At 43.2% G+C, this 18,129-nt stretch overlaps 1 protein-coding gene across 4 annotated transcripts in view; it reads right to left on the bottom strand.

Moving 5' to 3' along the window:
• The window catches only part of LOC134356968 (host cell factor 1-like), a 131,449-nt gene that overhangs the window by 57,294 nt on the left and 56,026 nt on the right, over window positions 1-18,129 (bottom strand). For 3 of the 4 annotated variants that reach the window (XM_063068250.1, XM_063068253.1, XM_063068252.1), the window contains 8 exons: window positions 17,873-18,100; window positions 16,992-17,093; window positions 15,602-15,821; window positions 13,932-14,068; window positions 12,255-12,402; window positions 10,056-10,252; window positions 2,444-2,702; window positions 1,374-1,534 (listed from right to left, as the gene is read on the bottom strand). In XM_063068250.1, the coding sequence (XP_062924320.1) occupies window positions 1,374-1,534; window positions 2,444-2,702; window positions 10,056-10,252; window positions 12,255-12,402; window positions 13,932-14,068; window positions 15,602-15,821; window positions 16,992-17,093; window positions 17,873-18,100 (1,452 nt within the window). The remainder of the gene's footprint in view (window positions 1-1,373; window positions 1,535-2,443; window positions 2,703-10,055; window positions 10,253-12,254; window positions 12,403-13,931; window positions 14,069-15,601; window positions 15,822-16,991; window positions 17,094-17,872; window positions 18,101-18,129) is intronic. The other variant, XM_063068251.1, reaches the window with a different exon arrangement.

Genomic DNA, 18,129 nt, shown 5'->3' with positions numbered 1-18,129 from the left:
CCCATACCTTGGCTTCTCAGGACATCTGTGACTCAACGGCAACACACCTGAACACAAATACATAGGCCGAGGCTTCAGTGTAGTATGGAGCTTGTGCCGTCAAATATACCATCTTTTGGGTGAGTTGTTAAATTAACATCACAGGTTGGATAACTTGAAGGTGGAAAAAGATCCCACACAATTTCAAACTGAGGGGAATGAACTGTGGCATCAATTTTTTAGTTTTAATTTACACAATTTGTTATGCCAGAAAGCAACAAATTTCATGACTTCTATCAGTGACAATGAACCTGATTCAGATCACATTTGGCAATGCCATGCTCTTCAAATGGTGGCATCTGAGTTTTTACTTGTACAACAGACAAGTGTTGTTTTTAAAAAAAAAAGAGATACAGTGCTAATCAAACCCTTCTGGCTTTTCGAGCGATGATACCCAGCAACCCTTGATTTAACCTATCTGATCATGGGACAATTTACGATGACCAGTACCTGGGGGTGCACCTGGATGACAGACTTGAGTGGAGCACCAACACAGAGGCTGTCTACAAGGAGGGCCAGAGTCACCTCTACTTCCTGAGGAGACTGAGGTCCTTTGGAGTATGCAGGCCTCTCTTTCATGTGATCTACCAGTCTGTTGTTGCCAGCATAATCTTCAATGTGGTGGTGGGCTGGGGCAATGGCATCAACATGGGTGATGCCAACAGGCTCAATAAACTGATCAGAAAAGCTGGCTCTGTCTAGGAGTCAAACTAGACACACTGGAGGCTGTGGAAGAATAAGGGACCCTACAGAAAATCCTGGCAATTCTGGACAGTGTTTCTTACTCTCTGCATGCCACCTTGGCTGAACAGTGGAGAACTTTTAGTAACAGAATAAGACAACTGTACTGCTCCAAAGAGCGCTATATGAGGTCATTCTTATCCTTGGCCATTTGGCTCTATAATGTCAACCTTTGGCCGGGGAAGTGACAACCCCCTCTTGTTAAGACTGTTTGAGGTAATTTTTTATTTTAATTCTTTCTTACTTCTCTTCTCATATTTGTACATCTCTGGACTTGTAATGCTACTGTGACACTGGGATCAATAAAGTGTCTACGTAGCCTACTAACAGGCACATCTTTAGACTGTGGGAGGAAACCCACGCAATTCCATGGGAAGGATGTACAAACTCCTTACAGAGGATGTTGGGATTAAACTCCGATGCCCCAAGCTGCAATAGCATTACGCTAATGGTATGCTACTGTGGTGCCCAAAGGCTGGTCCTGACAGTCCAACGTTCTCAAATACTGAGTGCCAGCTTAGATTTCATGAGGAGGAAACTCTCCAGGGTTTAAGTCCATTTCCTGTGCAGGACCATTTCTCCCCCCTTCTTACCTGTGTGGAGGGCCCAGGCGCAGGTGTAGACTGCGTTACCATGGTAACCGCCCCGCTCTGAGCTGGAGCTGCAGTGGTTGCGGTGTTGGTTGTCCCTGCGGTTGCAGTTTCACCATGCACACTTTCAGGGAGACCTTGAGCATTCATGGGTGGAGGCTGGACTGCAAAAGGTGGAGAGAGAAAACAGATGGAGAGACAGAAAATCACATTAATCGGAGCTTCAATGTTATCCAAAGACATTGTAGTCTCTGTAATAAGAAACATTATGCCACTTAATTGTTACAAGAAGCCGAGTTGGTTCAATAATGTCATTCAGCGGATCCAGTTATCCAGTCTGGCCAATGTGGTTGACTCTCAGGTTTGTGTTCATTTAGGAATGAACAAATAACGGAGCATCTGCAGGAAAAAGGAATTAATGGATCCTCTTCCAGATGGGAGGTTGGAAATTAATATTTGTACGTTTGCATTTGACACAAAGATTAGGGATGGGGACGTGACCAGCGAGGAAGGTCGAAAGGGACAAGCTTCCTGCGTTGTCTGTAAGGAGTTTGTATGCTCTCTCTGTGACCCATGTCAGTTTCAGTATCTCAGAAACTGCTGATCTGGGATTTTCACACACAACAGTCTCCAGAGTTTACAGAGAACAGTGCGAAAAACAAAAAACATCCGGAGGGCAGCAGTTCTACGGGCAAACACGTTTTTAACAAGAGAAGTTAGAGAATGGCCAGACTGGTTCAAGCCAACAGGAAGGTGACAGTAACTCAAATGACGTGTCACAATAGTGGTGTACAGAAGACCATCTCTGAATACACAACATATTGAACCTTGAAGTGGACAGGCTACAGAAGTCAAAGACCACACCAGGTTCTTCTCCTGTATCTAATAAAGCGGCCATTGAGTGTATACATGTGACAATATAGCAGATGGGATATCTGTGCCAGGAAATCTCACCCAGTAAGCTCATGAGGCAAAGAGGAGAAAATTGGTTTAAAATATCCAGCCAGACAAACAAAGCAGTATGTCAGAGACCAAAAGGATTCTGGATGCCCTGATTCCTGCTGTGCACTCACCCTGGTTAGCTGCGATATTTGCGGTGGTGGTTGTAGATGTATTGGTGGTGTTAGTTTCCATCGTCTCATGAGGGGGATTCGAACACCTAACTGGTACTTCCAACAACTCAACCTGCTGGGTCTGCGTCTCTGATGACACGGTGGGAGGCCGAGATGCTGCAACTAAAGTGGAGCCTGAATTTACGAGCTGTTGGGCTTGCTGCGTCACCATGCCACTGGGGGTAGCAACAATCGTCACCCGGTTTGGCTCAGAAGCAGGCTGGAAGGAATTGACAGATAGTCAAGGATGAGTGGCGGAAAAATAAAAGAGTCTTTCAGCTGACCCAATAACAGAAATTAAGGAATTACCAAGTTCAAGGAATAGAATTGAAAAGAGGGATATCTGGAGAAGTCCTCTGATAAAAATGTGAGTAAACACATTGCAAACAATGGTACATTGTCACCAATCTAATGAATAATCCAAGTACAAGGTGGATCTTTTACCTCATGAAAGGAATTGGTTTATTATTATTACATGTACGGAGATTGCATACCGTTCAAACAGACTAGTTCAGTGCAAAGAAAAATAACAAAATACAGAATAAAAGTGTTTCTGTACAGAGGGTGTGCAGTGCACATAGACAATAAGTTGCAGGATCATAATGAGGTAGATCAGAATCAGGTTTAATATCACTGGCAAACATCATGACATTTGTTAACTTTGCAGCAGCAGTACAGTGCAATATATGATAATATACAAAAAAATGAATACATAAGTATATATATGTATATTAAATGTTAAATTAAGATAAGCAGTGCAAAAAGTAGTGAGGTAGTGTTCATGGGTTCAATGTCCATTTAGAAATTGGATGGCAGAGGGGAAGAAGCTGTTCTGGAATCGCTGTGTGTGTGCCTTCAGGCTCCGTACCTGCTTCCTGATGGTAACAATGAGAAGAGGGCATGTCCTGGGTGGTGAGGGCCCTTAATGATGGACGTCGCCTTTCAGAGGCACTACTCCTTGAAGATGTCTTGGATACTGCAGAGGCTAGTACCCGTGATGGAGCTGACTAATTTTACCACTCTCTCCAGTTTACTTCGATCCTGTGCAGTAGCCCCCACCCCTATACCAGACAGTGGTACAACTGGTCAGAATGCTCTACACTACACAGTATATCAGTAGAAGTTTTCCAATGGTTTAGATGATAAACCAAATCTCCTCCAACTCTAAACGGAATATAGCCGGTCTTGCCTTCCTCACAGCTCAAATCTCAAAGTTCAAAATAAAATTTATTATGAGACGAGCCTGATGGTCAAGGGGTAGTAATCGTTCTTGAACCTGGTGGTGTGAGTCCTGAGGCTCTTATTATCTTCTACCTGATGGCAACAAAAGAGTATGGCCTAGGTGGTGAGGATCTTTGCTGATCGATGCTGCTTTTCTACAGCAACATTTGATGTAGATGTGCTCAATAGTTGGGAGGGTTTTACTGGTGATAAATTAAGCTATGATGGACTGCATTGATATGTTGAGACCAGGTTAGTTCCTTAGAGATATTGACATTCAGGAACTTGAAATTGCTCACTCTCTCCACTTCTGATCCCTCTGTGAGGATTGGTTTGTGTTCCCTTGTCTTACTCTTTCTGAAGTCCACAATCAGCTCTTTGGTCTTACTGACGTTGAGTGCCAGGTTGTTGTTGTGATACCACTCAACTAGCTGGTACATCTCACTCCTGTATGCCATCTCATTACCATCTCAGATTCTGCCAACAATGGCTGTATAATCAGAAAATTTATACATGGCATTTGAGCTATGCATAGCCACACAGTCATGGGTGTAGAGAGAGAGAAGAGCAGTGGGCTAAGCACACATCCCTGAGGTGAGCTGGTGTTGATCGTCAGCAAGGTGGAGATGTTATTAGCAATCCACACAGAACGTGGTCTTCCGGTTTGGTAGTCGAGGATCCAGTTGCAGAGGGAGGTACATAGGTCCAGGTTCTGTAGCTTTTTGATCAAGACTGTAAGAATCATGGTGTTAAATGCCGAGGTGCAGTCAATAAACAGCATCCTGACATAGGTATTTATACTGTCCAACTGATTCAAGGCCGTGTGGAGAGCCATTGAGATCACATCTGCCATAGACCTATTGTGGCGATAGGCAAATTGCAGCCGGTCCAAGTCCTTGATAAGGCAGGAGTTGATTCTAGCCATGACCAACCTCTCAAAGCATTTTATCACCATAAATGAGAGTGCTACCAGACGACAGTCGTTAAGGCAGCTCACACTGCTCTTCTTGGGCACTGGTATAATTGTTGCCTTTTTGAAAGCAGGTGGGAACTGTAGCAATGAGAGATTGAAAATGTCTTTGAATACACTTGCCAACTGGTTGGCACGAGTTTTCAGAGACTTACTAGAAACTCCGTCAGGGCCTGCTGCCTTGTGAGGATTCACCCTCCTTAAAGACAGCCTAACATCAGCCTCTGCAACAGAAATCATAAGGGATCCTCACAGCTGTAATTTTATCTCCCTTTCAAAGAAAGCATAAAAGACGTTGATCTCTTCTCATAGTGAAGCTTCACAGCCATTCGTGGTATTGAGTTTTGCTTTGTAGGAAGTAATGGCCTGCAAACCCTGCCGAAGTTGACGTGCATCTGATGTTGCCTCCAACCTCGCACAGAATTGTTTCTTAGCTCTTGAAATAGCCCTTCACAAGTTATACCTGGTTTTCTTGTACAGACCTGGGTTGCCAGACTTAAGTGCCACATATCTAACCCTCAGCGAAAGATGAACCTCCTGGTTCATCCACAGCTTTTGATTTGGGCATGTATAGCAAGTTTTCGTAGGCACACATTCATCCACACAGGTTTTAATGAAGTCAGTGACAAATGCAGTGTACTCATCCAAACTCGAAGATGAACCCCAGAATACTCCTGTCCACCATTTCAAAGCAACCCTGTAAGCACTCCTGTGCCTCCCTTGTCCATACCTCCTCGGTCCTCACTACTGGTGCTGCGGTCTTCAGTCTCTGCCTGTGCTCAGGGAGTAGAAGTACAGCCAGGTGATCAGATTTTCCAAAATGCGAGGGTGGGATTGCATGGTAAGCACCTTTGATGGTTGTGTAACAGTGGTCCAGTGTGTTGTTTCCTCTGGTACTACAAATGATTTGTTGATAATTATTTAATGACTTTTTCAAGCTGGCCTGGTCAAAATTTCCTAAGATTATGGGCAAGGCATCAGGATGTGCTGTTTCATGCCTGTTGATCACATTACTCAGATCATCTAAAGCTTCAAGATTGGAAAATCTGTAGATACTGGAAATCCAAGCAACACACACTAAATGCTGGAGGAACTCAGACCTAGAGTAAGCAGTTGATGTTTCGGGCCAAGATCTTTCATCAGGCTAGAAAAAAGTCGAGAAGTTAGATCAAGAAGGTGGGGAGAAAGAAGTACAAGGTGGTAGGTGAAACTGGGAGAGAGGAAGGATGAAGTAAAGGGCTGGGAAGTCAATTGGTGAAAGAGATAAAGAACTGGAGAAGGGGGAATCTAAGGGTAGAAGACCATGGGGGAGAAGCACCAGAGGAGAGGTGATAGGCAGTTAAGGAGATAAGGTGAGAGAGAGAGAGAGAAATGGGAATGGGGAATGGTGAAGGGGGAGGGGGGCAACTACCAGAAGTTCAGGAAATTGGTGTTCATGCCATCTGGTTGGAGGCTACCCAGACGTAATGAGTGTGTGGTCTCATTGTGACAATAATGGAGGGCATGGACTGACATGTTCGAATGGGGATGGGAAGTAGAACTGATGTGGATGGCCACCGGGAGATCCTGCCTTTTCTGGTGGACGGAGTGTAGGTGCTTGGCGAAGCAGCCTCCCAATCTACGTTGGGTGTCTCGATATACAGGAGGCTACATCAGGAGCACAAGACAGAGTAGGTGACCCCAACAGACTCACAGGTGAAATGTCGCTTCACCTGGAAGGACTGTTTGGGGCCCTAAATGGTAGTGAGGGAGGAGGTAAAGGAGGTAGGTATGGCACTTGTTCTGCTTGCAAGCACAAGTACCAGGAGGGAAATCAGTGGGGAGGGATGACTGGACAAGGGAGTTGCCTAGGGAGCCTGTTTGATATTGGTCCGAGGGGGAATTATACCTCTACTAAAATGATCGCTGAAATCTCATGAGGCACTTGATCGCGAGGTGGTTCAGATCTGGTGAACAAAATTGGGATAGCACCATCACGTTTGTACACCATGAAGAATGGATCATGAAGCAAACCTGCTCCCCGCCTTTGGCTTTAAGACTCAGCAGTCCTAACTTGGCAGTATTGTGAACCTATCAAACTGAATCTGTGTCTGGAACAGAAGGGATTAAATAAGATTATGTGAAGAAAATGCAACAGCTTTTAATGTCCTTCTGCAAGAGCACCCTAGCTCTGAGATCTTCAATTTTATTTATCAGAGGTTGTACTTTTGCCAGCAAGATAGACGAATTGGGCATTGAAAACCTCATTTTTTAAAAAACGCGACATTAGCCCAGCGTGACAACCTCATTTCCACATCCGTCTTAAAGGGGCAGTACGCTGGCCACAATCCGATTTACGTTCATCGGTTTTGAGCAGCGATAGATTGCTTAATCACACTAAAACGCCGTTACTAACTGTATAGACCTTAGATGCAGTTGTGGTTCTCAGCTGTAGCAGGCTGAACCGGGAACATACAATTGTTTCCATCAGAGCTGCCACTTCGAGTCGCCTTTAGTTGGCACCATGGATCAGATTGTGAGGTCAAGAGTATATTTCATCATACCAAAAAACTATTCAATAGTCTTATAACTGGGGTAGAAGCCATCCTGAAATCTGGTGGTACGTGCTTTTAACCTTTTGTATCTTCTGCCCGATGAAGAGAAGAGAAGAGAGAATGCCTGGGGTGGGTACATGATGTTTTCTACAGAGCACCAATAAAAACTGTAATGGTTGACAGGGACATACCAAATTTCATTACCCTCCTGATGATGAGGAGGCGTTGGTGAGTTTTCCTTTACTCGACTTTGTTATGACCTTGCACTTTACTGTCTGCCTGCACTTCCTTTTGCATTCTATTGTTGTTTTGCCTTGTAAATTGGTTTATTATTGTCACATGTACCAAGGTACAGTGAAAAACTTGTAAAGCATTCATATACAAATCAATTCATTACAGCAGGGCACAGAAAATAATAACAGAGGGCAGTGCAAGTGGCTAAGTACAGCCCCAATGCAGTATTTAAGTTTGCTGATGACACCAACATTGTTGGCTGAATCAAAGGTGGAGACTAATTAGCACACAGGAGAGAGGTTGAAAATCTGTCTGGTGCCACAGCAACCACCCCTCACTCAATGTCAGGAAACCCAAAGAGCTGATCGTTGACTGAAGGAGGAAGAAACCGCAGGTCCACGAGCTAGTCCTCATTAGCGGATTGGAGGTGGACAGGATCGGTACATTTAAATTCCTTGGTGTTATCATATCAGTGGATCTCTGCTGGGACCAGCACACGAGCGCCATCACAAAGAAAGCACGTCAGCACCTCTACTTTCTTAAAAGTTTGTACAGATTCGGCATGTCACCAAAAACTCTGAGAAACTTCTACAGAAGCACAATGGACAATATCCTAATATCCTAATTGGCTGCTTAACAGCCTGGAATGAAAACACCAGTGCCTAGGAACAGAAAAGTCTGCGTAAAGTTTTGCAGATACAGCCCAGGCTATTAAATAGAGCACATTTACAAAGAGTACTGCCACAACAGAGCAGCGTCCATTATCAAGGAGACTATCATCCAGACCATGCTCTCTTCTCGCTACTACCATCAAGCAGGAGGTACAGAGGTCTCACTTCTGAAGGTTCAGGAACAGTTGTTACCCTCCAACCATCAGGCTCCTGGGGATAACTTCAGTCACCTCAACTCACTTCCAAGGACTCTAACACACATCAAAGAAGAGGTGCAGTTGACGTTTCAGGCCGAGACCCTTCGTCAGGACTAACTGAAGGAAGAGTGAGTAAGGGATTTGAAAGTTGGAGGGGGAGGGGGAGATCCAAAATGATAGGAGAAGACAGGAGGGGGAGGGATAGAGCCAAGAGCTGGACAGGTGATTGGCAAAAGGGATATGAGAGGATCATGGGACAGGAGGTCCGGGAAGAAAGACAAGTGGGGGGGGGACCCAGAGGATGGGCAAGGGGTATATTCAGAGGGACAGAGGGAGAAAAAGGAGAGTGAGAGAAAGAATGTGTGCATAAAAATAAGTAACAGATGGGGTACGAGGGGGAGGTGGGGCCTTAGCGGAAGTTAAGAGAAGTCGATGTTCATGCCATCAGGTTGGAGGCTACCCAGACGGAATATAAGGTGTTGTTCCTCCAACCTGAGTGACGCAGACTGGGAGACCGCTTTGCTGAACATCTACGCTCTGTCCGCCAGAGAAAGCAGGATCTCCCAGTGGCCACACATTTTAATTCCACATCCCATTCCCATTCTGACATGTCTATCCACGGCCTCCTCTACTGTAAAGATGAAGCCACACTCAGGTTGGAGGAACAACACCTTATATTCCGTCTGGGTAGGCTCCAACCTGATGGCATGAACATCGACTTCTCTAACTTCCGCTAAGGCCCCACCTCCCCCTCGTACCCCATCTGTTACTTATTTTTATGCACACATTCTTTCTCTCACTCTCCTTCTTCTCCCTCTGTCCCTCTGAATATACCTCTTGCCCATCCTCTGGGTCCCCCCTCCACTTGTCTTTCTTCCCGGACCTCCTGTCCCATGATCCTCTCGTATCCCCTTTTGCCTATCACCTGTCCAGCTCTTGGCTCCATCCCTCCCCCTCCTGTCTTCTCCTATCATTTTGGATCTCCCCCTCCCCCTCCAACTTTCAAATCCCTTACTCACTCTTCCTTCAGTTAGTCCTGACGAAGGGTCTCGGCCTGAAACGTCGACTGCACCTCTTCCTACAGATGCTGCCTGGCCTGCTGCATTCACCAGCAACTTTGATGTGTGTTGCTTGAATTTCCAGCATCTGCAGAATTCCTGTTGTTTCCAAGGACTCTAAACTCATGTTCTCAGTATTACTTTTTTTCTATTGCACGATTTGCCTCCTTTGGCACATTGATCGTTTGTCGGTCTTTGTTCATGTACAGTTTTTCATAATTTTTATTGGACTTATTTATTTTATGTAAATGCCTGCAAGTAAGTGAATCTCATGGTTTGATGATAAGCTTACTTTGACTTTGAATAAAGTGCAAGGTCTTAGTGATGTTAAGGGTCCACCTGTACTACCTTAACACTATTATATTGAAATGATCTGTATGGATGGTATGCAAAGCAAGTTTTTTACTGTACCTTGGTACATGTGATAATAATACACCAATTTATATGAAATGCAAATATCTGATCTAGGCTGACCCATCTAATCTCAACCGGATGGGTGCTACATGTAGAACACTCAATTTCTGGTATGTGCAGTGGTGCACTGTGCGTAACATCCAACTGTCCATCAAGCTCTCACCAAAACAAAATAAGGATTCACTTGAGAAATGATTCTACGGATCAAAGTAAAAGAAGGCGTAATGTTGAGCACAAGGCATGCAGTACAGTACAGCTCCAATTAAATTCCTACCTGAAGAGTGATGATGGGAGCTGTGGAAGAGCTTCCAGTTACTGCTGTGAGTTTCTGAGAGGTATTGGGGGATGCACTGATTACCTGGCCGGCAAGGTTGGTGATGGCACCAAGGGTTGCAATGGGAGTGTTGACTGCGGGCGATACAGTAGACACTCCTGCCAGTGTGGTGCCTATCGTCCCCAAAGTAGTGGCATCTAATAAACAATTTAAAAATCAGTCAAAAGAATTACCAACAGGTAGCACTCAAATTTTAAAAAAGAATCACATTCAAACCAACTTGCCCCAAAACCCTTGTAAAACATTTGTAGCTATTTATCCCAATACCAATTTTATGTTTTTGCAATCCCCATTTTGTTCATCTGGTTGGAAAACTGAAACAATTAAGAACAAACTTATAGAGTAACAGAACACCACAGCACAGAAATAGCTTCTTCTATCCATCTGGTCTATGCAGGACTATTATTCTGACTAGTCCCATCGACCTACACCTGAACCACTGCCCTCCACACCCCTCCCATCCATGTACTTGTCCAAACATCTCTTAAATATTGCTATCAAACTTGCATCCACCACTTCTGCTTGCAGTTCATTCCACACTCTCACCACCCTGAGGGAAGCTCCCTCTGATGTTCCCCTTAACCTATGACCTCTATTTTTCACCCAGCCTCAGTGGAAAGAGCCTGCCTGCACTACCTATATCACTCATAATTTTAGATACCCATCAAATGTCCCCTCATTCTCCTACACTCCTAGAACTAAGGTCCTAACCTATTTAACCTTTCCCTATATCTAAGGTCCTCAAGTGCCGGCAACATCCTTGTAAATTTTCTCTGTACTCTCATTGATATCTTTCTTGTAAGTAAATGACCAGAACTGCACACAAAATTCCAAATTTGGCCTCACCAATGTCTTATACAACTTCAACATAACATCCCAACTCCTGTACTCAAAATCCTTTGATTTATGAAGACCTTGTGCTTATAGTCAGTGACAAGTTGGTCCTTATACCAAGCCTCCAGGTGGGATCACAACTTCTCCCAAGTAGACAGCATACATCTACACAAAGATATTCCTCTGTGAATGACATTACAATTGCACCCAGTGTCAAGGTCAAACAAACACAGGCACATTTGAAAAGGTCACAGTAATCTTGCCATCTCTCTAGCCATTACCCCACTTTTCTTTAAACCAGAGTCCAATGCAGTGGTACTTAGATGTTAATTACATACCAGTGCATACAGGAGAATCAGCCACAAGACAAGACACCATGATGTTGGTCACGTAATGGGTGGAAATGTTCGGGCGTGTTGATTGGTAAACCACAAACAACACATTTCTCTGTACATTTCCCATGTGATAAATAGATCTAAACCTGAATCTGAACTGTCCTGCTGTTGGAGGGCTGTCCATGAGTGTGGGGTGGAAGGGAGGGAGGAAAGGGGCCCGTTTTGCTGCTGCTGTTTTGTTTCTTGGTGTATTCTGTGTTGTTCTGCCGAGCTTTTAAAATTGTGTGTTAGTTCAATTCCTCCAAGTGTACACTACAGTGTTCTTTTGATTGACTGTGAACTAAATCAGTGCAGACACCTAGTGCAGATAATGGACTGCCTTCATACAATGCTTTTGATGATGGCAGACACCTTCAAATTATTGATAGTTCCTGCTTGTTGAACTAGTGAAATCGTTTCATTTACATTTCTGGCCGCTTCTAGCATTTCCAAGCCTAAACGCTTGATGCCGCGGTGAGCAAGCAGTTCTGAATTATCTTATTGCTTATTTCTTGCCATCTATCAATGACAAAAATCACAGCTTTTTGAACACAAATGCACGCAACTGACACTACTTACAAAACTGTTCACTCTAAGTGCCTAACAGCCACAGGTGCACACGACTGACACTGGCTAAAAATTGTTCGGTTACAGTCTCCTGTGACAGTTAAGTGACAGAGTGTCCCAAATAAACGAAGGGAATCCCAGCAATTTTCTTGATTCGTTTTTGTTCTTTAAGAGTTGTCACAAATTAAGTGTTTACTCCGATTATCAATGACTTAAATACCTAGAACCCACTGTTCTTCCAATCCATTCAAATTAATGCTCAAGATGCCACCTGCCTATGAGGAACTACAACAGCACCCTCAATGCACAAATTTAGGATCTCAATAGATAGTTCAACAAGAACAAAACTCATACAAGTACATACCTGTGGTTCCTTTCACTACCAAAGTTGTGAGTGCTGGTTTGGTGGTAGAAACGGTCACTGGGGTGATCAACCTCACACCACTCACTGGTGTCCCAGAGATTGTTCGTAGTATTGTGCCAGGCTGCCCTGCAGTACCTTTCAGCAAAACCTGCCCGATGTGAAGGGTCAGTTTACATGTGAATTTGGGGGGTGGGTGGGGGGGGTAGTTGAAGAAGAGGAGAGAAAAAAATGTTAAAATAGTTATTGCTTATTTACAGAGCAGACAAGGTGAATATTACTTTCCATCTTCAAAACAATTGGAATAATAAAGTTAATTATTAACCCTAATTTCCAGGAATATTGACAGTTCTGGATTGTACTATAGTGTCAGACATAATGTTCAGAGCAACTCACACAAAAGTAGGTCGGGCAGCATCTATGGAGATGAATAAATGTCAACGTTTTGGCCAAGAGCCTTCATCAGGACTCATGATCGATGTCCTGATGAAGGGTCTCGGCCTGAAAAGTCTACTGTTTGTTTCCTTCCATAAATGCTGCCTGCGCTGCTGAGTTTCTCCAGGACTTTGTATGTTTTGTTCAGGATTTCCAGAATCTCTTGTGTTTAGTTGATGTTCAGGATCTACTCTTGGGGATAGAGGGCTGCTTTCCTGCAAAATGCACAAGTATAAAGAAGAAAGCATATTTTCAATAGATAGGGTCTGAACTTGGCTGGTCTGATATTCGTCTAGACTGATTGGTACTTACATTAAAGATCTTCCTACCCAGATACCTCCTGCCAACATCTCCCTCTATAATACTATTTGAAACCACTATTACCAGAGCACAGGACTTGTCCCCGCTCACATCAGGGTCAGAAGGTCACTGTCTGGCCCTCTGAACTTGTTTTACCATCCCGGGGGTGGCACAGCAGCACCAGTCAATTTCCGCTGCTGTCGTAAGGAGTTTGAACGTTCTCCCATTGACTGTGAGTGTGCTTCCTCCAGCTTCCTCCCACATTCCAAAAACGCACAGTTAGGGTTATTAAGATGTGGGCATGTTGTATTGGCAGTGGGAGCATGGCGACATTTGCATTCTGCACCCAGCACGTCCTCAGACTGTGTTGGTCATTGTCAGAAACAACACATTTTACTGTCTATTTTGATGTACGTGTGACAAATAAAGCTCACCTTTATAAGAATATGCTAACCTTCTACCTAATTAGCCTGCTCCATTTCCCATATTTCTCAATACTGATAATAAACTAATTATCTCTCTATCGTGCTCTCAGCCTCAAATGTACTAGTCACCAAAAATCCACATCTCCTTTGGTAAAACTTTGTGATTCTTCACCACTTCTTGAAATAACTTTCACCATATTTCAATTCTAAAACTAAACAACCTCATATCCAGAGACTATGTGCCCTAGTTCTAAATACTCTCACCAGAGGAAAGCAAGAAGCAACATGTACCCTCCTCTCACTCCTAAGCAAGTTGTTTATTTCTTTCCAAGTGCAGAGTTATGATCAGAAAATTCACCCACTTGGGTTAAGTTCTACAAGGCAGGCTTTCTCCTAGACTTGACAGTAATTGTGTTCTTTTAAGACAAATGTCTGCCACAATAATACAGCTAAGAAAGAGAAAAACATAAGAGAAATTATATTAAAATATTATTCACAGTAATATGCAACTAAATCCAACCTGGGTCAATCCTTGTTGCCCTGCCTGTAATTTAGGCACAGCAGTAATAAATTTTGTTGGTGTTCCAGTTCCAGATGTCATTACTTTTGTGGTGATGATTGTAATTGGCGATTTCATCCCAGCAGTCCCTGTGGCACCTTAAAAATAATGACAATAAACAGTATCATTTAAATTACTTAATGCACTCTCAGGATTAAATTTCAACTGATCTGACCAGTTCAATTCACAGAAAAACACTAGGAATTACACTCCTACACTGATTTGTCAAACCTTAACAACCAGGAGCAAATTCAGGAATCAGAGGTGTTAAGGAACTTGGGAGTCCTAGCACAGGTTAACTTGCAGGCTGAGTCAGTAATAAGGATGGCAAATGCAATTCTAGCATTTATTTTAAGAGGACTAAGTATAAAAGCAAGGATGTAATGCTGAGGCTTTATATCGCATTGATCAGACCACATATACAGTACAGATACATTTGGGGCATTTCAAAACTTTTAGATTGGCACGTGGATGAACGAAAAATGAGGGCTATGAGTGAGGAAAGGGTTAGATTGATCTTAGAGTAGGTTAGAAGGTCAGCACAACATCATGGCTGAATGGACATTATGGTGCTATACAACGACTAATTAGCCTGCAATTCCTGCATTTTGTTTCCTCTCCTTCACCGAACTGGTTATATTTCTGCTTTTTACCCCTCATCCATTCTGACTTCTGTAGAATCCAAGGAATTTTGGCAAATGACAACCACAGCATCTAGCATATCTGTAGCCACTCCCTTGAAGATTCTAGAAGAAAGGGCATCAGGGCCAAGGGACTTGTCAGCCCTTAGCCCAGTTAGTTTGCTCAGTTCTTTTTCCTTTAGTGACAGAGATTCCTTTTTTATGGGACCTTGATATCATTATTAAGATGTTCTTCGTGTGTTCTACCTTGAATTATAGAGGAGGTGCAAGAGGCCAAGAGACCTACACCTGCCCCTCCTACATTCTTGTGTTTAATTCATAAAACAACCTTTAATAAAACAATTAACTCAGCTATTACTGTGAGCCTGAGAGGCCGAGGCCATGGACCAGAAGCAGCCTGTCCTGGGATTGGGGCCTTTCTATGTGTGTGTGAGGGGTGGGGTGGATGGGTAGAAGGGAAAGGGACTTGTTTTGCTGCTGACGACTTGTTTTGTTGTGTCTGTGTTGTTCTGCTGAACATTGTGGACATGCTACATTGACACTGGAATGTGTGGGGACACTTACAGCCTGCCCCCAGCACAACCTTGGCTGCGTTGGTTGTTAACTCAAGAAAGATAATTCTCTGTATGTTTCAATGTAGTTGTGATGAATCTGATTCTGAACTGAAACACCGTGTCACGTATTAGGAAAGGAAATAATAAACACAAGAGTTAATCCTGAAGAAGGGTCTTGGCCCGAAATGTCAATTGTTTATTCATTTCCATAGATGTTGCCTGACCTGCCGAGCTCCTCCAGTATTTTGTGTGTGTTATTCAGGAACGGAAATAAGTTATCTGGGGAACTGCAGTTGGATCTGACAATTATTGTTTTTGGATTGTGTAAAGAGGGACGAGCAAAGCAAATTCAAGGAAGTGAACACCAGATACACCCTACCAAAGTGTACTAACACCCCTATATTAAAATAAATGAGTACCTCTCACTCTGCCATACCTGTGGCACTAGGCTGTGAAATAAGTGCAGACATAGGGATAGTTTTGAGAATGGTGGTTGTTGGTTTAGAAGAGGCAGGTGACATGTTGCCAAGGCTCACAATTGCCTGCTTAAGGCCCACGTTGCCTGCCTGGGAGGTGGTGATAATGGTGGCAGGCTTTCCATCTGCTGAAGTCACGAGCTTTAATATGGTGGCCCCTGGAGGCAGTTGACCTTTAGTCTGTTGAATTAAACAAAAGTGGAGACAAGCCATGAGAAAAGTGGATTCAATATTATAAAGCAACTCGTAGGCTGGTCCCATAGTCTTCATCACAAATGCATACAGCAGAATTGCAAGGATAACTGACTCTCCGTGATGAACTGGAATAATGAGGTAGTTGTAGATAAACTAAACAATTTGCAAATTACAATTTTATTTGTTACAGCATATAGGTGTTAACATAAAGCCGCAAATTATGTATAATTGCCTGGGACGTGCTGCCTGAGGTAGTGGTGACTGCAAGAGGCTCTTAGATAGGCAAATAAACGTGCAGGAAATGGAAGGGTATCGATACTGTGTAGATAGGAGGGATTAGTTTAGTTGGGCATTTGAATAGTAAGTTAATCAGTTCAGCACAACTTTGTGGACCGAAGGGTCTGAGCCTATTCTATGCTCGTTTTTAATGTATATTTTAGACTAGGTTTAATTTGAATCTAAACGATTTACAAATCTAGTTTTTCCCAATCTCGGGAGCAAGAAGCTTAAAAAATAATTTCCCCAAGGATTCTTCAACAGGTTTGAGGAGCTCTCAGAGGAATTGTAAGTAGACCTATCACCTGCCAGCTTGTACTCCTTCCTTTCATTCCACTTTCTTACTCTTGCTTCTTCTGGTTATCTTTCCAGTCCTGGCTCAAAACACCAACTGTTTATTCCTCTCCATAAATACTGCACAACCTGCTGAGCTCTCCAGCATTTTCTGGGTATTGCTCTAGATTTCCAGCATCTGAAGAATCTCTTGTATTTATACTAACATTTAAGGCAATCGAATGCACAGAATTAGGCTATTTGCTGCAATGGCAAGTGTCTACTTTTGCAAACGCCATTCTGTAAAACTGCAGAGTTCTCAGTTTAGGTGGGACATCGCTCCCATACCCCCACCAAAAACAAAGATCCAATGTACGTAACAGGAAAAGCCTAACCAACAACAAGCTGCTGGGCTGGAATTAATTAAATGAGCTTTCAAAGGCAATAAAAAGGTAACTTTCACCACGTTATAGCCATTATTAATAAGCAGCATCCACACTTTGTACCCATAATTACAGGTTTTCTTTTTCAGTAAAGGTATTTCAAGAAAGAAACAAATGGCGAGAGACAAACCCCTCAGTTGTAAAGCTAGTGAAATTTGCCAACCTGGAAGATCTGTGTAAGTGGCCCAGTAGAGCCTGTGCCGGAGATGGTGGCCTGTTGCCCTGGTTTTGCTTGTAGGGTTAGCACTTTGCCTAGGTTTGAAATCTAGGACAATAAAGAGTGGAAATTTACAATTCAAGTAAAACAACTGGAAAATTACAACAGTACTTTTACAATCCAAGAGAAAAAGACATTTATTTACATCTAGAACACATCAGACTTTATTTACCTTCATAGTTAATAATGCTAACTGTTCTCCAACCTCCTTTGATAGGCCAAGATAAATTATTAAAGACTTTAAACTTTTTGCACATTTTAGAGAATATTTTCTTATTAAAGATTAGTTTTATCTGTCACAGTTCTCCCTGTGACTATGTGTGTTTTGTCCAGGTGCTCTGGCTTCCTGCCACATCCCAAAGACGTATTGGTTAGTAGGTTAATTGGTCACATGGGCGTAATTGGGCCGTGCAAGCTCATTTGGCCTAAAGGACCTGTTACCAAGCTGTATACAAACTTCATACAGGCAGTGGCTAGAAATGAATCCCAATCAGCGAAAGCTGGCACCATAAAGCCATACGCTAGACGCTACGATACAGTGCCACTCGTGTGTTTAACACATTTCTTGTGTAGATACATGCAATTAAAGACGGAAGCTTTGCAAATACACAATGTTATTTCAATTTAGGAAATAATATGTTAACAAGGAGACCCAATGATCAGTGACAACACTGAAGTAAGCACGCCTTTGACTTCTAAAGGCTTTTGAAAACTTTAAAAACAGCCCGAGTAAAGATGTCAGAATTTGAAATTAAAATGCAAGATAACTGAATTCCTCTGATTAGAAGTCAACAATGGTTACAATCTCAGAGAGTCACTCTCCTTACCAGCGTGCTTCCTCCTGCCATGGTAATGGGACTCTTAACCAACGTGATTGTTTTGGTGACCCCTCCCACCACAGTGGTGACCACCTGAGTCTGCTGGGTGACAGTGACAGTGCCAGATTTGTGCACTGTAATAATGGGTCTTGCTGGAGCAGTGGTGGTGGCAGTATGAGCTGGAGTCACTAACTGAGCAGCAGCTGTCTTTAACATTGAGGTTGCTGGGGCATTGACCTAGAAAGCAAACACAAATTCACATCAGC

Source organism: Mobula hypostoma, chromosome 15 (genome assembly GCF_963921235.1).
Source record: "Mobula hypostoma chromosome 15, sMobHyp1.1, whole genome shotgun sequence".
In the NCBI taxonomy this organism is placed as follows: Eukaryota; Metazoa; Chordata; class Chondrichthyes; order Myliobatiformes; family Myliobatidae; genus Mobula; species Mobula hypostoma.
The sequence above is the reverse complement of the archived record's forward strand: the minus strand, read 5'-3'. Positions and strand labels throughout refer to the sequence as shown.